The following is a 22,655-nucleotide window of genomic DNA, read 5'->3' as shown; positions in this document are numbered from 1 at the left end:
CAATGAGGAAGAGGAGGCCCCTGTCCTGGTTTGTCATCCAGAGACAGGAAGTGAAATGAAAACACTGAGTTGTAGTGTTTAATAATGTCCACAAAAGTGTTTCTGCAGAATAACATAACATGTGACATTTGTGTGGGGGGGAAAAAAAAAACAACATGAAATGGGACAGGCGTGAATTTGAAGAAATTCCCTGCAGCTGTTCCTGAGAAATCACGAGGAATTTGACGGGCCGACGGACAGAGTTACCATAGTTTTGTTTTTTTTCATTAGTTTTTATTTTTATTTTGTTTTTAATTTTTGTTTTCAATTTAGTTTAGTCTCAGTTTCCAGAGTGGCTTTGCTTGTTTTAGTTTAGTTTTTATTGTTTGAAAATCTTTATTATTAGCTGATTTGTTCCATTAGTTTCAGTATTCATTTTAGTTTGTTTTATTATAATATAGGATCGCAATTTAAGAGGGTACTCCAATACAAAAATTGACCAAAACAAAAAAGGCATCTTGTGTATAATTTTACTTTATTCTAGTTAGTTTTGCAGTACACCCTATCGTTTCAGTTAGTTTCCATTTTCTTCTAAGGTCAAGTTTTTATTTTTATTTCAGCGGACTAAACTGTTCTTTCCACACCTGGTTTTAGTTTTTATTTCAGTTTTAACCACAATAGCCTGGGGACGGACACCCTGCAAACACAATGCCTCCGGCCTTGGCTGGCGCCGGCGCACAGGCATTATAAAATGAGTTTCTATGCGCGCCACGCTATCCGACAAACGGCCTGCTGGCAGGGCTGGTGCTGCTCGCTGGGGCCGAGGGCTGCAGCAGCTTATTTGCAGAAACAAGGAGCTTCCTATACCATAAATCATTGTATATGAACTCGTACAATTACAGCTTGCAGAGGCTGTATGGCCTCCTGAGGCAGCAGAACTGGTGTTAAAAACAGACAGACAGCGGCATAATCCTCTGGTGATAGAAACCTCGGACTGGGTTTATGTTAAAATAGAGGGTTTATGTTAAAATAAGATGCGTGCTTTACAATCATATCAAATGTATGCCTCTATTTTTACATAAGCCCTGTCAAAAGGTTTCTGTCACCCGAGGATTAGGCTGTGACGGTCTGTTTTTTTAACGCCAGACTAGTTTCACTGCCTCATTCTGAAGGATGACGCATTTTGAGTTTTTCCCCTCCAGAAAATTTTGGGCTTTTGACAACTCCTATTCACTTAGCATTTAGCATGAAGCTACCTTTTTTTCCTGCTTTTTGTGTCTTGATCAGGCCCATAATTTTAATTTCAGTAAACATATGACTCAAAACACTACATATAAACTTATGAATCAAAAACAATGAGCAGGGAGAAAAAGGATTTAACTTCCTTCAGTGTCCGTCTGTTTTTTGCAGCATTGTGTAATACCTCGGCGTATTTGGGCCGCTCACATATGGAGATATGAGAAGAAGCACACACAGATACACAAACATAAACATAAACACACTCACAATGGTATAACAAATGGTGTGCCTCTGAGGGGAAAGGCAAGCCTAGAGGGAAGCGGGCAGAACGGGAGAATATGCAGTCAAAGACACACAAATACACACAGGAACTCTCTAATTATGTATTTTATCTAATTCAGGACATAAAGAAGCAATTGTAGTCTGCAATCTGTGTAAATTACAAGGCTTGTGCATGTAAGAATGCTGTGGAGCCTTGATGCCGTTCCTCCAGCAGTTTGGAGTCGGTCGGTCGGTCCACGAGCTAACAGACCAGCGAGTGAGTCACAAACCGTCAGTGTGTGAAATCCCTCCTCGATTTTAAAGAATGAGAAGAGCACGGCTGCTGAGTCAGCGTTCCTTTAACACATTTCAACATCAGCTACTTTTACTGGCAATCAAGACACTTAACACAGCTCTCCTTTACTGCCGTTGGCCAATAATATTACTGACATTACTCTGGAATTTGGACCTTTATGTGTACGTGTGTGTGTGTGTGTGTGTGTGTGTGTGTGTGTGTGTGTGTGTGTGTGTGTGTGTGTGTGTGTGTGTACGTGTGGTGTGTGTGTGTGTCCTATGGTTCCTGCCAGCATGCTAGGTGGGTTGATTTCCAAGCTAATCAGTTCAAAAGCCATCTGTTTAAAAAAAAAAAAAAACTCCTGACATCACTTTGTAATGAAGGGCCTCTATATTACATTTCAGTCATTATATTATATTTTACGTTCACATTCCCTCGACCGGCCCGATCCCCTGCTACTGCAGCTACCGCCTACATTTCCCAGAATGACGTTCAGTGGCCACCAGGGAATGTGCCTGAACGTGCCGAACAGAGAGTTTTTCCAGCTCAGTGAAAGGAATAGTCCAACCGCTTACGAGAAAAACACTACGTTGGATCTATTAGAGCCTCTACTGGTGGAGAAACTGGGATCTTTACCTCTTGATTGTTAGATTTCTCCGTGTTTAATTGTGTAACACACTGACTGATGCAAAGTGGTGCGTCTAGGAAAAAAGGTCCTCGCTGTTTGATTCTGAGGGACTGACACCAAAACCTGACATTCGCCACTGAGGAATGTCAGGTTTATCCCTACAAATAAGAAATTCCCTCCACCATAAAAGCCGCGTTATGAAGCAGTGAGAATACTTCAAAACATGACTCTCACTATGACCAAGGAAAGACAAAAGGCCCATTTCTGCTCCCATAATGTGCAGAAATAAATACGTTAAAAGATGTAACTGTCTGTGCACTCATACTTTCATGCGTCCTTTACGTCGGCAGTGATGTGGTGGAGGAGGTCGTAAAAATGGAGCTGCTACAAAAAGGCAAAAGCAGAGGCAGTGCTGCAGATGGCGATGGCCTGTGAGGTCATTAAATACATCTTTTTTTTTTTTTTTAATTTCTCCTTCATGTCTTGCTCATTGACTGGTCTTGCTTTAACTACAAGTTATCCTGGCCGCATGATTTCTGGTAGTACTAAACCGTTTCATCCGTATCTGTAATCTTTCTGAAAATGTGCACAAATACGGACGAAATGAACACAGAGTACGGACATTAAGCTCCGTCTGCAACCGTATCCGTATCCAGATTTAATGTTGAGTTTACATGAGCATTAAGGGGAATCCCAGGACCGTCAGGTGAGCAGACAAAGACTGAATACCTAATACCAGAGCAAACAAAAGCTAAATTTACAGATCTAACAAGGCAGAGATGCATGGGTGAACACCTAAAACACAAGATACATCATCAGCATTACTTCTGTCTGTTCACACCTTCGACAAACACCACTTCATTCATGGCTGCACGGCCACAACCTGATGCAGGGTGAGATATTAGCACCTCCCATTGGTCCAGTGCCTGTTTGGCTGCAGCTGGTAATTTTTTTTAAACCATCATTTTCAGGTTTATTTCCTTCTTAAAGATCAGTTTGACTTGTAAAGCAAACTTGCCAACCCTCACGATCTTCCCAAAAGACTCTCTAATTTTCATAGCCCTCTCCCGCTGCTCTCCTGCATTTTAATTTCCCCCTCTGTCTCTCTCATAATCTGCCCATTTACTCGATTAGAAACAGTACCACACAAAGTCTTGGCCCCATACTATCACTGATTTTTTCCAAAATGGAAAATGCAGTGTCAGTGTTTACCTTACTTTCATGACTGGAGCTTCTCCCTCCCAGTAAGACTGGGCAGACTAGACCCTTTCTGTTTTGGCTGAAAGTTAATGAAAGAGTTTAACATTGCTTTCTAACAGACGTTTAATTGATTTGGACAAAACAGCGTCATGTAAGCTACACACAGCTGCGTGAGATCCAGATGGGTTTCTACACGGGGTAAAAAAAAAGGTTTTCTAAGCAGCTTCTCCCATTGGCACATGTGCGGTATGGTAATATCTCCCTTTTTTTCAGGTTATCAAGATTCGGCAAGTGTGCGGCTGGTAAGCTTTGGACTCCACCAGCCCCAGAGGCCTGTGGATTAACGTCAGTTTTCCATCTAGATCTTATCCAGCTGACCCGCTAGAAAGATCCACATGAGTTTCAAAGTAAGGACCAACTTTGCTGCGGTGCTCTGACAGACGTCTTATCTGGCTGCAGTTCGTCACTTCCCACATCTGTTCCTTCTCTCTCCGGCGTGTGTGACAGTTTAATGTTATCGTTCTCCTCCTCAGAGAGAACCACGTTGTTAGGGAAACGATAATTAGCCGTTATCGTGATACTCAACTCTGCTGTCTAAATTAAAGATAAGAATCGAAGCAAAATGAGGGTGATCAAATTAGGGAGTATTATTTGAAAAGTTCTACCACACTCAATAGGGCTTGAAATTCAGGTCAATTTGCCAAATCGCCGGCTCCACCACTTTAACCGCTGGCCCACTGGGAGCCGAGCGTCCAACTGTGGCTGCACACACACATTTACTCCTAGGAACGTGTGTGAAGTGTCGTCTCTTATTAATAACGACGCAGCAACAAACCAATATGGTGACAGTCAGATCGTGGCTCGAGTTAGTGCTTTCACTTTCTATGGTGCTGAGAACTTCAGATTTGGAAACGTAAAGGTTTGTATCGATGATTAAAACTTGCAGTAAAAGTCAGCGGTGTAATCGTGTGAATTTAACCAAGCTACCAAATCATTTCATTTTTTAAATGATGCCAAAACTTACAATATATAACAAATTCACAGAACATTTATAATTACTGGACACATATTTACTTTCAGAATATTTATTTATTCATGTAAAATTTTGATGATTTTACTGCAAGGAAGCTCATGTGTTTGTGTTTAGGATGATTCTGGACTGCTACGCCTAACGCTACTAGGCCAAGTGAGATATTTTAAAAGTTAACCTACAGCCTGCAGACAGCAGCGTTATCATGCAGTTCAGTGGATTAAACATCATTTTGATGATTTAGCATGTGGGTTGTGCAAATGCTGCAGGATATCATCATATATGGACATCAAAGTAATTTCTTATGCTTATATGAAGTGCGTACATGCTGCTCAGCCTTGGAATGAGTGCAAAGTGAATTGCCTCCGAGGATCTGAGCCACAGAGTCATGCATGTTAAAGTTTGCAGGCTGAGGTCAACGCAGACTGTCAGCACTAGGATCCTGTGACCCAAATGTGACAGATTCACAGACACTGACTGAGAGTGTTTCACTAAAAGATGAGGTGGGCGGCAAGGACGCGTGCCTGTGTTTGCCCCGCGCTACTGTACATTGTATTTGTTTTGCAAGTCAGCAGTGACAAACCGCTGCGAGCTACGCCGAGGGGGACGGCCAGACAGAGGGTTTGTACCTGTCAAGACTGAGCCGATGTATTCTCCACAGAGCTGATGTGTGAGAATGACAAACACAACGGAGGGCTGTCCATTTTCTTCATGCATCAAAAGCTGAAACCATCCGACCTTTTTCTGAACTGCAGTTCATGTGATTTTCCATTAAAAGGTGCACTACACAAAACTGAGGGCTGATTGAAGTGCTACATGAGCCGTCTGTCCACTGTCTGCCCGTTCGGTCTGATCACTGCAGTGTGACTTCTGTTTTACTCCGGCAAAACATGATGCTGGCTCTATTTCTTGCCTGTTTTTGTTTTTTTTTTTATCCCCTTGTTATATGCACTGCCACAGCTACCCCTTCATTCAAATGAAGGACAGGACTGGCATTTTTCATGCATTGCCTGGTTTTGTCTGAATGCAGCCTAAAAAACAAAACGAGACAGCGAAGTCAAAGCTCACTTTTCCTTGACTTTCAAAATAGAAGAGCAACTAATTTCACTTGCACACCGCTTCCTGGAGTTGAGTAGACACTCGCCTGAAAATGCACAAAGACAGTAACAAAACGAATACGGTCTGGCATTATGTTAGTGCAGTTACTGGTCTAAAAACAGGATGGTGAAATTATGAATGCTGATTGATGATGGTATTTTAGTTGGCTAGTAAAACATGGCTTTATCAAGGAGCTTGTGTCTGTTTTCCGTCCGATCCATCTGGTTACCACATTTCTGTTTCATATTTCAGCCGGACAAAGAACAGAGAAGTCACACATCCATGTCTAAACTTCATGTATTTCTTCCCTTTCTGTCCGGCCGCTACTTAAAATACACACAGCCACAGATATTAACTGCTGGTTGTGCAACGCTGTGACTCCTGTGACCTCAAACTGTCCACCACCAACGCAGCTGGCAAACAGAACGTGAATAATGTTGTATCTTTATCCATAGAATTACAGCAAATAGAATCAGTGGTAAGCCCGCTGTGGTTACAAATGAGCTCTTTTCCCACATGTGGACAATGTGAAACTCAAAACTGGAGTGTTCGACAACCACTGCCACTGTTCAGCCAAGCCCTTCGTCTGCTGCGGCAGCACTTCAGTCCGTGGCCTGCGCTCACGCCCCGAGCCAGCGCTCATTTCCATGAGAGCAAAGTTATCAGTGGCAGTGACTGGAAGCGGCTAAATTAACTTAAATGAATAGTTAGTGTAATTAGATATGTCTTTTTTTAGTGATTTGAATGTCCTTACCACAGAGGCAGGGCATAGGCAAAACATGGCCACCTGTGTTCCCTATCAGGCCTTATTTGAATAGCTTTGCCTGATAACGGAAACACAGATTACTGCTGACCAGCCTACACTGACTGCAACAAGGTTAGGTCAAATTTTGAGGACACAAACATATCAGTGTTTTCACAAAGTTACAACAGTTTTTTTTTTTTCCCTCTTGATTTCTGACGGCCCACAAGCAGGCCCAGCCGACAAGCTGTCTTTGAGAGGCGGCAATGGGCTCAGTTTTAAAGCTAAACAATCCTAAACAGTCTTTAAGTTGTATCCACTGGGTTTGACTGGGAAGCTGAGACTCTTGTGGATCCAGTGAGCCCAATTTTATTTAAATGTGTGGTGATGTTGGCCTCATAATAGCCATTTCATTGTAGTGAGACTATTTTTTGAAGCTTGATGTCACTGTGCCTCTAGGATAATCACAGCCTCATGAAAGTTCAGAAGCACAGACCAGAGACCCAGGGCGTTCAGAGGATACGGTTTTGCAGGTAAATTGACAATAAGGGAGAGTTTCTGAGCAATTTCAGAATGAAACTGAAGAACAGACTGCTCCCCATCCAATCACTGAAAATGCAGTTCTTACAGAAATCACCACATGCCAAAACTTTTTGACACCAAATCACAACATGAATTTTTTTTATGGTGTTCCTCAAAGTCCTGATGCCTCAGTGTGGTATTCTGGAGGGGTTTCTGACCATTTCTCTTAATTCTCAAATCATCAGAAATGGTTAAAACCTGCACTAAATCTGGAACAAATGGGATCAACCCCAAAAATTGCTGCAACAACTTATGAGACCCAACTGAACATGGGAATGGCTACCAAATGCTCCCATCATATTGTTCCACCTCTTATACACTCTAAATAAATAAAGAATAAATACATAAATAGGTGCCTAACCAAAACACAGTGTTTATTAGATTTATGACTGTAATAACCTGACACAAGGTGCTGAGCTGCGTCTCAAATCAATCTTCAGGTTCCCAGCTTTCACATGATGTTTACCGCTTCTAATTAGCATCTACTCTTGACCTTTTATTTCCCCCTGAAGTTCCCCTGCCACCCAGGGGGACATAAGGGGCCTCCCAAGGGGGACATAAGGGGCTTTCCAAGGGTCCTCAGCAAACTGAGGAATGATGTATTTTCACTGAAATTTAATTATGATACGACACAATGCGTGACTAATCATTTTAACATTATGCTTGAATCGCACCACTTTGAATCTATTTGTCAGTGTTCGAGGAAGGCATCTAAACAATTTAATACTTAACACAAACCAAAATATCTCTTCTTATCGGGGTCCCTGGGGCTAAAATCACTTCAGATGGAGGATTGCAGCTTAAGGAAAGTCAAACTGGGGGTCCATTACATGAAAAACTTAGAAAAATCCTGGCATAAACAATGGATTTCCACATCCCTTTCAACTTTGCCCATCAATGCACAATCTAATCTAGTTCAGAGCATCTCTCCTGCTGTTCTCAAATACAACACACCGCTGTGTTGAAGTGGAGGGAATGCACCGACGCCTGAGGACTGAGGGATGGATGGAGGGAGGGATACAGCAGAGACACTTACCCGAGGAAAGAGAGAAGAACAGAGAGTCAAGATGAGAATTAACCACAGAAAGAGTACAAAACAGTGAATGAAAGCCTGATTGAAAGACACTCCAAAGGGAAGATAAAGAGAGGAAGAGGGAGCTCTCCTGACTCAGAGCATTACACAGCGTACCCATCTCTGAGGACAGACGGAAAACAGAGGGGAAAAAATCCTTAAACCCACGTTCATGGTGATACAAGCTAAACTATTTGCTTTTCGCTTCCAAGTCTCCCATTTCTGAGCCAGTCTCTCCGGCTGGCTGTACCGCTCTGTATCCATAAATCCATCTGTGTGTTAAAGGCTGTCCACAGAGCAGTCAGTAATGGTGCTGCAGACCAGGCCTAACACCTCCTGACTGACGGAGGTAAAAAAAAAAAAACCTGCCAGCACGGCCACATTCCTACATTCCCCGTGTTTGGTTGTTGCCGCTCTCTTTTCTTACAGTCACGCCCCCTTTCTCCTTCACTGATCCGCCCAGCCAGCTGGAAAAATCGAGGTGGGTCAGGTGAAGGAGTAACACTTTCTGTCTAAACAACTAAACAACTACAAACAACCTGCCCCCGAGCAAGGCACCTTTCCCCCGACAGGCAGCAGTGGGGCTGTTACAGCACAAGACTATGGCTGTTCTTTGACTTTCCCAGGTATGAAGCCAGTCAGATTTTCCTAAAAAAAAAAAAAAAAAAAAACAATATACAGACTCATACAAAAATAATCCCAAAAATTATCACTTATGAGCCACTAGAAGCGTGTGTTGGTGTGTGTCTGCAGAGACTTTGCCGTCTGCCTGGATTTTCTTGTTTTGCTGAGCTCGGGACACTTCTGGGTGTCGGCCTTTGGGCAGCGGGTGTGTAGCTCCCAGCCAATCACAGTGCAGCACGGTGCCAGATCAGTAGCACAACGACCAATAAGAAACAACGAAAATTGCGGGGAAAAAAGGAAATCTAGCGAGGCGAAGCGCCAAGAGGACAAAGCTTGTTTCACAAAGAGAGTGAATCTGGGGTTGGCAGGTATTTTTTTTTTCTTCCTAGGATGATGATGTTACCTTTAAGGCGATGGTTTCATTCTGCCATCATCCTAAGACACTAAGAGTGTCTTCGTAAGAGGTCATCAAATTTCAAACTGAAATGTAATGCTGACAGCACATTTTATTTGTTTTGGGCCTTTTCAAGACGCTCAAAGACGGTTTAAAGACAACATTCAAAATAAGCTTTAAAAAAAAAAATGTGTGCAGACAATCATTGACAGTAAAAAGGGAAAAAACACAGAGACATACCAACCCACACACGATCAATGCTTCAGACAAACTGTTTATCTGAAAAAGACGCATTTTCTTGAAGCCTTTAATTGAGTTGTTACTCTGCGGAGCCGAGTTTAGTTGGGAGTAACTGCTCTGTTTACAGTCTGCAATGATATTGTGTTGTGTATAATGTAAGAATATTGAACTACAGGGGCCTCAAGTGGCTCCATCAACACAACTTATTGAGCTTAGACGGCTGTCGCTATAGAGCTACAGGGAGCTCGGCTAACGATAATAGTTGACAGCGCTCCAGTCCAACACTGATTGCTTACTCACTCTATGTGTATGTGTGTGTGTGTGTGTGTGTGTCACTGTCTCTGTCGCTCACACACACACACATAGAGAAGCAAGGACATCTGCCTTGGCTGGGTTGCTCAGTCCATCAGAAAAGCCAAGAAGTGAAGTTTGGCAGTGACAGTGTGTGAAGTACTCAGTATTACATGACTGTGTGTGTGTGTGTGTGTGCGTGTGTGTGTAGATGTACAGTAAAAGTATTAAGTGTACATACATGTATCCAGCGTGTGTGTACGTCCAATAATGTTTGCGCTAGTGATTTTTTTTCTCAGTGTGTGTGTGTGTGTGTGTGTGGTAGCGGGAAAGCTAACGATGATGTCATGTCCTGGTCCAGCAGACAGTGCAGGCTGCTGCTGCTGGCTGCGTTCGGGGCCAGAGACCCAGCACACACACCTCACTCTGCATGCTGCCTACTAAATACCAGGGAAGTGCGAGGTCTGTTTTTTCAAGGTCGACGAGTCGGTGGGCTCTCCGAATGATGAGCAGAGTGGTCGGGTTCTAAAAAGGACTAAAAGAGGTCTCTGAGTGTCTAAACATCAAATGCTTAATGACTGAAACTGAGAAAAAAAAAAAAGGTAAGAAGACGTTGTTGAGCACAGATCTGCGGCCTCAGTCTCTACGCTCTCTGTGTGATAACATATGGTGTGGATGAATGTTGAAACTTTAACTTTTGAGGCAGCTGGTGGGATTCCGCAATTTTGAATAATCCATGGCATATTGTTATATGAATCTCTGTGAGGGTATTAATTTCCTAAATCCCGACGCAGATGTGCGCTGTTACTCTGAAGTGCAAAACGAACGCACCCAATCGTACGGTCTCCTGCAGAGAGCATACTGTTGCTGGCACTGAAGCGGCAGCCGCGGAGAGCTGAAGAACTTGAAAAGCCTTGTGCATTATTTAAATCACATGTGGGAGCAGCATGTCGGCTTGCCTATACAGTATTAATGTACTTAACTGTGGCACCAGTTTCACATTACTGAGAAAAAAAAAACACTCACTATGCAACAGATTCACCAACCAGGTGTTTAGACAAACATCCGGCACGAAGGAGAGTGCGTAGTGATACAGAAAGAAAGTAGTCCCTCCCATTAAATAGACTGAATGAATGAATCTCAAACCAACGTGGTGGTGTGCATTCCTCAAAACATTCATTCGGCTTTGGGTCACCGCTCAAAACCGTGTTGTTTGCTGGGGCCGATCCACTTGAATTCATTTTGCAGAAGAACAACCCCGGCTTGTTCTCACGACAGGGAAGCTGGCGGATCAAGCTGGAGGACCTATTACACTCATATAAAGTAACAAACGCAGGCTATATGGGTAAGAACCTGAACTATCACTTTAATACGTTACACAAAACAAACACCTTTTTATATCCGGGTCCCCTGGGCAATATCATTTCCCAACATGAAAGAAAAAAGGAAAATCGCAGGACTACTGGATTATTCTGGCCCGTCCCAACTAAATAAGAGACCCGACGTTAAACAACCAAAATGCAACATCATAACCTGCAGTCAAAGACAGTGGGTTATTATGCAACTGGTTGGCATTTTCTCACATTTTACTGGTTTAAAAACAGCAAACCAGTCGTAAAGTCACACAGCCTTCCATGAGAAATGGATGCGCTGATGGGGTGTGAATCAAGCACACACACACACACACACAGGCTAAAACCTGAGGCCTGGATATGCAGACAGCGTAGAGCAGCAGACCTCCCTCTCTTCCTCTGTGCCAGGCAGCAACAACAAGCCGGCCACAGTCCCTGCTGAGCTAATTCATGTGTGCTGCTCAATTAGGTGGAAGGACGGCACTAAACTCACTCCTTCAGCTCTGTTACACGGGCGGCAGTATCAGTTCCTCCTGCAGCCCCGGTCCTCCGCCACCATCAAGGAACTAATCCGAACATCTGGCTGAGCAGAACGACACCGGGAGTTCAACCACCCCTTTGTGCCCTTTGTGTGACAGTTCAGGCTGATCTGCTTTAACTATGAACAAAGCGTGTCAGGGTCAATGTAAATAGGGTTGCCTGGGGACATGCACGCTTCCTGAACTCTTTATTTCTATGTTTCTGGGAGACAGAGAGATAAACTCAGGCCATAACACGATACACACATTTTCTCCGAGATACCTTTTTTTTTTTTTTTTAAATTAAAGCTGCACTAAGTGATTTATGGCTCCATTTGTAAACACACAGTGTCTCTTTAGCACCACAATACTTTGTTTACAACAATGTTTTCTCACACATTTTACTTTTATCAAAAAAAAAAAAAATGCAGCTTCAGCGATTTAAATATTGCACTTGGCCATATTGAGAATTTGGTAATATTTTGATTGTGTTTTGGGATGGAAATGAGGGATACATTTCACTCTCACACGGCTCTTGTTGGATTACTTGGATTATTTGGCCTCTGACCTCCAATTTAAAAATGTGGTGAAGCTGCAGACTTTCGGCTACAAGATAAACAACAGCTGCTTTCAGTGAACTTTTTTCTGCCCGAGTGGGGCTGACTGCAGCGACAGAGGCACGCACAAGACTGATCTGAAATTTGGATGTGTTTATGTGCAGGATGTGCAGTTTCAGAGAAGCTTTGGATGAAGTCGAAGCAGCGAGGGAATGGAGTGGGGAGAAGAAGAAGAGCTAAATGTCGGGCCTGTACAGAAATTTAGAAAGCTCCAACCAGGAAATAACAACAGGCTGTAAACTCTGTGGCGGAAAGAAGAGCCAAAGTGAAGACTTTGATATTTCAAAGAAAAAAAAAACATGTAATATTGCTTTTAATGTAACGTTAAGTTTAAACCAAATTTCCACCACATTTGATGGCAGCCAAAGAATCAATCTGGAATTTATGCCACTGTCAGACGAATGGACAGACACACACTGATCTCCCCCGCCTAAAAAAAAAACACACACCAAAAAAAAAAAGAAAAAAAAAGAAAAAAATCACAGTTTACAACTTGATTACATCCCATTACTGTCTGCAGCTTTGTTCACATGGCTGATAGTGGCTTTGTAATTGAAATCAGTGTTTGCTGCTTTTCCCTGTGGTTCAGTGCCACCCACCACCGCCGCCGCCGCCGCCGCCCCTATCTGCCCTTTACCTCCGCTATCACGCCACTGATTTGCAGGAAAAGAGCCTCAACAATGGGACGTTATCTCCCCGAGAGCTGGCAGGGAAAAAAAATCTCCTGAGATCCGTTCAAACAAGGAAGACATTCTCAGGGCATCCTGGTGAGGCAGCGGGCTAATGTACTCACACAACCAGACTTCCATTATACTTAGACACAGCCAACTGTTGGAGGTCTGTCTTAAGGGAGGAAGAAGAGGTAGCATGTGAAGGTCAAACAGAGCTCATCATGTCTCAACTGGCTTACCCTTTCTATCTTTTCTCTCTGTCTCCACTCAATTCAACAATAATAAATAAATAATAAAAAAAAAAGAATACCCTCTTCCCGAGCAGAGGCTCTCTGAAATATGTCTGGTGGTGAAGTGCAGTGCCTCTCAACCTTTTCAGCTCACACTTCCCACAAACAAAACAACGCCTGCTATTCACAACCTCTTGTTGCAGGCATGCACCCGCAGAAATGTACACTCTATGACACCAAATGTTTTTTTTCCTTTGCAGGATATTTTAATGGATTATTTGTTGAAAGAAGCCAAGTGGCTGCAGATATTCATGGCTCCACAAGGCCCAGGCCTTTGCCTCTATTTTAGACAAGCATGCTAATGAATTTCTATAACAGACTGCAGACATTTTCCATAAACCCTGAAATAGGCTTGTCTCCCTGGGTTTGACTACCAGAATGAGGTGGCGTACTTTTTCAGGGGTCAAAATGCTTTCTCAACCCATTTGCTAAAGTAATATAATAATACAAGTGAACCAAAGGCAGACTCAGGCACACTCAGCATCCCTGTACTCTACCAATTACACTAATACAGAGAAGACACACTTTGCCGCTGAACTAAATAAAAAATCTGTGATCAAAGAGAACAGAGAAACATTTGGTATTAAAAAAACAAAGTCTGCTCTGGATTTCTAAAGGCATGCGGCGACATTTCGTTATTTCGTTGCCGTCCAAACAAAGCTTGCGAGCGATTTGTCAGATAGGGCAACATTCACATCGCAACAGGATACTGCAACGGCACGCTGCAATGTTGAACAGGCACTATTAATGCATTCATAAAGAGCATTAGAGCTCCCCTGGGACAGAGCCTCCAACAAGAGAGACAATCTCCCAAATAGGACACTTTTGAGCCGATAATACTAGAAATGCTATTTGGCGAGCGCTTTGATCCAAGGAGCCACAGTATCAAGTGTGTGTGTGTGTGTGTGTGTGTGTGTGTGTATGTGTGTGTGTAACAGAGCTAAAGAAGCCAGTTAAACTAATTCCTCTGGCAGAGGCACTGTCCTTCAGATTATACAAAAGGGGGGCATTTGAATTAGCACCAGCTATAGCACGACTTTCAATCACGCCGGCAGGCACGGAGCCGGTTTGGGACTCGCCCCTCATCAGAAGAGGCTACGGTCTTTGCTCGACTGAACGACACAGTAGCACGGAGCAGAACAGTGGGATGCAATGCCGGATGCGAGCAACACCCCATCGGTGAGATGGGGGATGAAAGCAGATTGTATCCCTCTATGAAGCAGAAGGCCACTGTCAGATACAAAACTTGTATCTTCAAAAACGTCAACTTCAAGGATTTAGGCAAACAATCTTATTTCGATTCTAATAGCTGAATGCTTTTTTTTTGGCGTTTCATGATGGGTTTTGTCGGCCTTGGGGGAAAATGAAATGGGCTCTACCTAGAGAAGGGACTATGTAAGTCTTTGGTTCAAGTAAAAACATGTAATTCACCATCTTGCAATTACTGTGTTTTTCTTGGTGACAGCAGTGAGAGATTAAAATTAAATGCTTCAGGAAAAAACAGTTTAGCGGCCCAGCACCTCCCTTGTTTAAACTAATCAAACCACCCACTGTGATGACACCAGTCTGGTGCCAGCAGCCACTCACACAGGCTCCACAATAACGCTGCCCACAAACCAACTCGAGAGAAAGTTGCTGTATTTGAGTGCATATCACGAAGCATCCCTTTGACTCCCTTCTCTTCCCCACCACACACACACACACACACACACACACACACACACACACCCTATCAGCCTAATGGAAAAGTAAAAGGGCTGCTCTGGTTGACTGGAGCAAAGCAAACAGAGAGAGACGGATCGGACAGGACAAGAGACAGGTGCAACACACACAGGGTGTTCTCACACATAAATACACACATACACACTCGAAACAGACATAGCACACAAATACACACACATACACGTGCGTGCACACACACAACCGGATCTAGAGGGGTAATAAAGGCAGTCTAGTGTGGATATCCACCCACGCCAAGCAAGCTACATTAACACAAGTGGACGCACGCACACACACACGCACACACACACATACAGGGAAATGTGCTTGTGCCATAAACCGTAAAAAGGAGCTTTTGCACACTCTCACACACATACACACATATACTGTCTCTCTCATACACACACACACACACACACACGCAGGTGTTGAACGGCAACACGTGTCTTCCTCTGCATGTGATCACCTGTATGATATTTAACTTCTATTCATGCTATTGCATGTATAGGCTTGGTGAATTATTATGAATGGAATCCACAGCCCTCCGCATTTAAGTGAATAGCAATGATACTTGAAATCCTCCTACTTAAAGTAACAGCCAAATTGCAGTAGTGACACATTCCAGTGTCTGTTAAAGTGTATAATGTCCTTTTTCATGTTATAAAGTGGTAGTTTACAGGTTCATTAACTTGTATTTAGTGTAAAATAACCACAGCACACACAAACACACACACAGGTAAAAGGAGAACGATCACAGCCTTATTGCACACCTGCCTGGCCAGGTCTCCTCTCTCTGTGGTCCTTCTCAAAATGGAAAGTGATTTCTTCCATTTTTCCCTGTTCAACTGTTAGTTTGTTTTTGCACTCTATGAGGATTAAGTCAGGTTGTGTCCTCCTGTCTGTTGTAAACTTGTGGGCATGTAAAGCCCCTTTGAGACTGATAACAGTGATACTGGGCTCTAAAGAAACCTGAACAGAAACCTGAACCTGAAAGCAGTTTTCATGTGAGAGAGCAGCTTTTTACTTTACACAGCAGGGGGGGAAGCAGCAGAGGATGAGGGAGATGCTGGATAACAACACAAGTTGTTTGGAGCTGGCAGCCCAGAGTAAAAAAAAAAAAAAACTAAATTCATGTGTTAAACAAACTGTGGGCATCTCTGCTGTTTGAGGATTTAACACTTCCTCTTTGCCTCCTCTTCCTCTGTGCAGCAGTTTCAAGCCTGTGGTGACGTGCTCCGTCTATAGGCTGAACCCCCCTCTCCTCCTCCCCGCTGGCCCTGTGAGCCCAGGCCAGCAGGCTAATGACCACCAGCCTAGTTGATTTCACTTGTTTAAAATCTTTAATTTTGCCTGTGTGAGTGAAGCGGCGCTAGCGTGCTAAAGTGCTGAACAGGCTGCCCGGTGCGGCCGGCCGGTGTGCCTCCTCAGCCCCGCTCGCCACGGCGAGGCAGCCGGCAGTCGCAGCGGGAGGTCTGTGCACGCAAACCCGGCCAGCCCTGCTACCCCGCTGCCCTTGTCCTCACTCATCTCCACAAAAAAAATCAATGCCTACCCCCCTGATAATAGTAGGCCTTTTATCTCATGCCTCGTAGCATCGCTGTAGTGGCACCCCCCTCCAAAAAAAAAAAAAAAAAAAAAAAACCACCACCACCTCCACCAAATATCAGCGACAATTTGTAACGCACCATTTTCGCTTTGTTCCGGAGAGTAAAGCTCACATACGAGCCGTGTGCGTTTGTAGCAGCGGCCAGAAAAAAAAAGACAGTCGAGGGAAAAAAAAGAGAGAAATCCTACCTTTCGACTCAACGTTGTCCCCGAGTAGAAGTAGTAAGCTATTCCCAGCACCCACAGCACCGCAAAACATAACAATATCCTCGATTTCCTCCGCATCGCTGTCTCGTTTTGTCGCCGGCTCGTCTGCCCTGCCTCCCCTCGAACGTGTGCGGGTTTTTGGTCGGTCGGGTTTCCGCGGCTCGTCCCGGTCGGCTGTATCCGCGCAGGACGCTTCGCCGTGCGGCTTCGGGAGGCTTCGTCAGTCGGTCAGGAGGAGCGGAGGGAGCAGGAAGCAGCCAGCCAACATCACCGGGGTTAGAGGGGAAAGGCTAGCCGCCTCTAATCCAATCAAACACCGGCTCAGCCAGCCACGGAGGAGGGCCCGGAGCTGGCAGCGAGTCGTGCCGTCCCGTGCCGTGCCGCGCCGCGCCGTGCTAGGCCAAGTGAAGGGGGATGGGCACAGTATGTATGGGCTGCAAGAGCAAGCGATTTTTGTGATGTTTTATTACTATTTTGCTCCGCGGAGTGAGACATGTAGGACTTGGGATCACGCTTACATGGTCGCACTAGCGCTCTCTGGTGTGTGTGTGGCTCCGCTTCTCAGAGACGCTAGGGGAGCCAAAGACAGGGTGTTATTATTACAGGGGGTTAAATAATGGTAAAATTACATGAATGAATGAATAAATTATGAGATGTCTTCTTCTATGGTTTAAGTCCAGCTAGAAAATGTCTTTATACAAGATGAAATTACTGGAAAGTTTTTTTTTCTTTTCTTTTCTTTCCCGTCCCTCCTCTTACTCATTCACACCGCCACTTCTCGCATGGTTTGAGTCAGTAGGCAGTCATTTTCTGAGTCCAGGCTGCTGTTGGAGTCATGGTCCTGTGTGAACATGTTAATCAGATTCACAGTCTATTAATAATTATAGGTTTGCCGATAGCAAATGGTTAGAAAAATATCAAAATACCATGAAATATCTATAAAGATATGAACCCCTTTCCTTTCCTTTCCTTCCTGCATTCCTTTCCTTTCCTATGTGCCTTCCTTTTCTTTCCTGTGTGTCTTCCTTTCCTTTCCTTTCCTTTCCTTTCCTTTCCTTTCCTTTCCTTTCCTTTCCTTTCCTTTCCTTTCTGTCCTGCCTTCCATCCAATCCCTTTCCTTTCTTTTCTTTTCCTTTCCTTTCCTTCCTGCATTCCTTTCTTTTCCTATGTGCCTTCCTTTTCTTTCCTGTGTGCCTTCATTTCCTTTCCTTTCCTTTGCTTTCCTTTCCTCCCTGCCTTCCATCCAATTCCTTTCCTTTCCTTTCCTTTCCTTTCCTTTCCTCCCTGCCTTCCATCCAATTCCTTTCCTTTCCTTTCCTTTCCTTTCCTTTCCTTTCCTTTCCGCCCTGCCTTCGATCCAATTCCTTTCCTTTTCTTTCCTTTGTGCCTTCCTTTCCTTTGCTTTGTGCCTTCCTTTCCTTCCTTTCTCCTTCAGTGATCCTTCCTTACATACTGCCTTCACTCCTTTCTCATCCATCTATCATCCTTTCCCTCCTTCCTTATTTCCTGTATGATTGTGTTAGCTTGCCAAGTTGGCGATAATCATATCTCTGCCTGAGAATGAAGTGTTAATGCATTTCCTTACCTTACAAACTATTGATTGGCCTGAATGCTGTCAAGTTTTTGCTTCCTCCTTATTAAAGGTTAGTGGGCGGCTGCTGCATTTGGAGCAGCACCTCACTTCCTGTCACTCGCAAATTGTGGTGCTTTCCCCTCATTTTACCAGATAGCCCTGGTGCCCTAAAGTAAATACCTCATGAATTTGGTTAATAAGAGACATATGCTTCCCCTGTTTGTCACGGGTGTTCCCCTGCCATCTGCCCAGTGCATGCTGGGATAGGCTCCAGCCCTCCACAGCCCTGATTATGAATAGGGATAATAGGAAAATGGATGGATGGATGTTTCTTCTTAGTTAAAATAATGATGGGGATGTGGAGTGTCTTGACCCAGGTGTAAACAGGAGAGATGGTTTCAAGCCTCATCTTTTAGTATGATGCAAGTATCATTATTATAAAATAGGCTGAAACTAGACTTGGGCATGGATTTGTGATTTAACAACTTGAAAGATAGGTGTGTGTGTGTGGCATGAGAGTGTGTGAGAGAAGCCTCATGCTCTGTAGGGTCACACCAGTACCTATGAGGAACACAGTATTTGGTGCAAAAATGAGAAGTGGTTTACTCTGTCTAATGTAGCACAACTACAGAGCTGAAAACAATGCAGAGCAATTTAATATGAGACAGCAAAGTTTAATGAATCATCATGGGAAGGTAAAGAAGTAGAGGGAGGGAACAGACTGGGGATTGGCACCTCCTGAGAGCTGTGTGTTTGTGTGTGCGTGTGTGTGTGTCAGGGCTTGGCAAGGAGGTCGGTCTTGATCCTGATCTGTAATTACCTTCGACAGTTTAAGGGCTCCACTGGCCTCGTTAGTCAGGGGGCTTATGAGCTGTACTAACGGGCAGGTGGAGCAGGGTGGGGCTACTGAACCCGAAGCAAAGTTCACTTATTAAATTACCCCTGAAACCTCTTACCCTCTCAGGCACCCCAGCACAAATGGCTCTTACAGTGTGGGATGGGATCCAGTGCAGGTAATGGGTTTCTTTCTGCTGGGTGCCTACATGTGAAAAGTGCTAGGATGAAAGTCTTAATTTACACAATTTGGGATACTACTTACAGGAATACTCCAACATTGCGGGTACAATACCTTTTATCTGACTAACTCAGACTGAGACAAGATGTTTGATACCATTTTCACCTCTGTCCTGAAAAAAAAAAAAAAAAAAAAAAAAAAAAAAAACAGAGTAATTTTGGGAAAAGTTAATTTGTGCTGGATCTTCCTGTACCTTCGGTGGAAAGACGGAGGGATAAATGTGCAACTGTGTCCAGCGGTCATGGTCCACTGTGTAAATAAGGCAGCTTCAGAGTTCCTGTAAGGTTTATTTTCTCACTTTGACGGAGCCAGGCTAACGACTCCCATTGACCTCCAGTCTTTATGCTAAGCTAACAAGAAATGCTACCCATAGGAACCAAACCAGGGGATGTACAGAGGTGAAAATGATATCAAACATCTTGTCTCAGTCTGGGTAAGTTGCAAAAAGTGTGTTTTTCCCAAAACATTGAAGTTTTGCTTTAATAACAGTGTTTAACTCAGAAATATTTATTGTGCAGTTGGAAAAGCCTCTGAAACACCATTTATAGCACACATCACCCTACGAACCCTGTGCCGAAATCAGTGCCAGTGAGATTGTTGTAGGCAGGTAAACAGGCAAGGTGGCTCCGATTTCAATGGTGGAGGAAACTGCTGTGCATATCAAGCTGTCAGTAGGCAGAGCTGTCTGCATGTGGCAACGGGACAATAATCTGTGGCTGAGCAGGATGGACCACTTTTCCAGATTTAGAAATGGTAGACAGGTAGAGTAAATTCAGAAATGTGGTGATCAATCAGATCCAAACAGGATTTGATTCAGATCAGAAACTGTAGACACTTGGAAAGGTATTGGCTGCAGTTACAATGGAAAATTTGGAGAAAAACTGTCCTTCTTTTACAGTGGGAATGGCGCCCTACTTAGTGACAATCGCTGGCTGTGTTCCTTCCCCTAAACTCTGTTCTAAAATATGAGGAACTAATTCCTGAATCAGTTTAACAAAAGACAGATCCCGTTCCCACCAAGCCTCCAATTCACCCCCAGCAAACACTGCATCTCTGAATGTTGGCTGCTTTAATGTTTGACTTCTTGAAAGACGGGCTATTTTTATGTTGTTGTTGATTTAATCATTAGTCCATTATATTTAATATATTTCTCAAGAGTAAAAATAATGAGCGGTATCCAGATGGTGATCAGGATGGAAAGAGAAGTTTCTTTTCCAGGATTCATGTCCGAGATCACATGGTTGTCTTGACTGTTGTGTAAAAACTTCAAAACATTTAATAGTCCTGTACATTTATGATACCCAGGAGGCATTGTTAAAGAGAGCTGACTTCATAGCATGTCCATGTTTGCAAGCCTTAGAAGAATTTGTGATAAACCAGAAATCAAGAGCACCTCACAAAGTATAAACCTTTTTAAAATGTTTTTTTTTTTTTTTTTCCTATGATCAGGCACTCTCAGCCAAACCCCAGAATAAATCTGCACCAAAGCACCTTGGACTAAAGGTGTTGTTAATACCAGACATGCTCCAATCTGCCTTGACATTTCTTTGACATTTTCCACCTTAATACTGATGAAGTTGTACTTCTGAATGGAGAGCAAAATGCCCTGCAGTCTAAGTGAAAAATACTGTCAATACATACTTTATGCTGCCCCCCGGAGCACGTCCCAATAGGATTACACACATACGTGCCACACACACACAGCACACGCACACACAGTGGTTATTCATTGCTGCTCCTGTGAGTTTGAAGAGAGACTTTATGTATTTATGTTACCCACAGTGCTGCTGCAGCGTGGACGAGTCAGTCTGAAACCAGGGGAGGGAAGAGGCAAAGACAGAGAAACAGATGTTCTGCAATCTGAGCGGTGTTGTGGCACGAGGCTGAAAAAAAGGGGTGTTTTGTATCTATCGCCCTTTGCCCTGGACATCCTGAACCAGCACTCCGAGGGTCTCAAACATCCCCCTGAAGAGGATAATTTTGGCTGTCTAGAATCCAACCAGCAAACAAAGACAACAGTCAGATGGGCTCTAGCGCTTGGCTATGGTTTTGCAGGCAATTTTAACAATTAAATTGAGTAATACAGGAAGACAAAAAGTAAATTCTGTAAAGGCTGCAGGGGAGGGCGGCACTTCCAGGCAGGCAGGCATAACCAGAGAGTGTGTTTTTGGTTTGTTTTAGTATTTCAGCCCAGTATATTTATTTGACAGCTTCAACAATAAGACACTGTATTAAAAAATAAATTCCATGAGGAAACAACACAGCTGGCCTAATTGGACCCCGACCCGCTCAGCAGTTACCGAGCAGAGACAAGCAATCCAGAAACATAAAATGTGCATTTCTACTTTTCATGCCTTTGATACCACAGATCCCCAAAACAGCATTTATTTGGCTCTGTGCTGTTAAGTATATTCGCAGATGATATGGAAAATGTGGACCTGAACACAGCAGACACACTCTTAGGTAGCTGGGTTTTTTTTGTGCCGCCATACTCAAAATACAGGACTGTTCTTTGTTTTTGTTTTTTTGTCATTGTTTACAAACAATGCCAATCTAAACAATATATTTTTCCACCCTCATAATACTCATCTGTCACTCACTGCCAGCCCTGCTATCAACAGCTCCACTGATCCACTGAGAAAAACAAACAATCTGTCAGTTCAATTCATCAAAACAGAGAGCGAGCCGCTGTTGGAGGTGACTGTCGTAACCGGGGGCATCGTTCTACAATTACAGATTAGGCTCTCTATTCAACCTGTAATTACAAATTAAGGGTTTTCTTCACTTAATATGGTAAATAGGAGATAGGAATAGCTAAGTAGGAGTGGTAAAGAGGAATATTTAGCTGTGCTTTAACTCCAGGTAAGGGCTTGTGCTCCTCTTCAGCTGCAGCCCCTTGGCTAGCTCTGAGCATGCAAATCCCAAGAGTTATTAAAGTTGGCAGGATGACAAGAGCAACAGACATTTACTGCCTCGCTGGAGTAACATAATCTCTAAAACAGAAAAAAAAAATGCACAAAACTGTTGAGTTTAAAAAAAAGAACATGTTTAAATGAGAGCCGTGATGAAAGCAGTAATAGCTACACCTGTCCTGCCTGTTTCTTATCAAGTTTAATAATGTAACACTCAAGAAACTCGTTAACTCCCTCCTGATTCTACAAATCCAATTTAATGCTTTCCCATTTTTTTTTCCTCTCCCCATCACAGCCCCGCCATCACTCGGTTTGATTATTAATTTGCGTCTACAAGTATTAAAATAGGCCGAGGAAGGAATACAACCACCTCACTTCAGTGTTCAAACACGCCACTGATGCAGAATTTCTACAGCAAAGGGGCTTCCTGGGCTCATAAAT

At 43.6% G+C, this 22,655-nt stretch overlaps 1 protein-coding gene across 2 annotated transcripts in view; it reads right to left on the bottom strand.

Moving 5' to 3' along the window:
* The window catches only part of galnt2 (UDP-N-acetyl-alpha-D-galactosamine:polypeptide N-acetylgalactosaminyltransferase 2), an 82,258-nt gene extending 65,244 nt beyond the window's left edge, over positions 1–17,014 (bottom strand). For both annotated transcript variants that reach the window (XM_030047240.1, XM_030047248.1), the window contains exon 1: positions 16,637–17,014. In XM_030047240.1, the coding sequence (XP_029903100.1) occupies positions 16,637–16,732 (96 nt within the window). In that variant the 5' untranslated portion in view covers positions 16,733–17,014. The remainder of the gene's footprint in view (positions 1–16,636) is intronic.
* Positions 17,015–22,655: the final 5,641 nt, after the last annotated feature.

The sequence above is a fragment of the Myripristis murdjan genome, chromosome 3 (assembly GCF_902150065.1).
Source record: "Myripristis murdjan chromosome 3, fMyrMur1.1, whole genome shotgun sequence".
Classification (NCBI taxonomy): domain Eukaryota; kingdom Metazoa; phylum Chordata; class Actinopteri; order Holocentriformes; family Holocentridae; genus Myripristis; species Myripristis murdjan.
The sequence above is the reverse complement of the archived record's forward strand: the minus strand, read 5'-3'. Positions and strand labels throughout refer to the sequence as shown.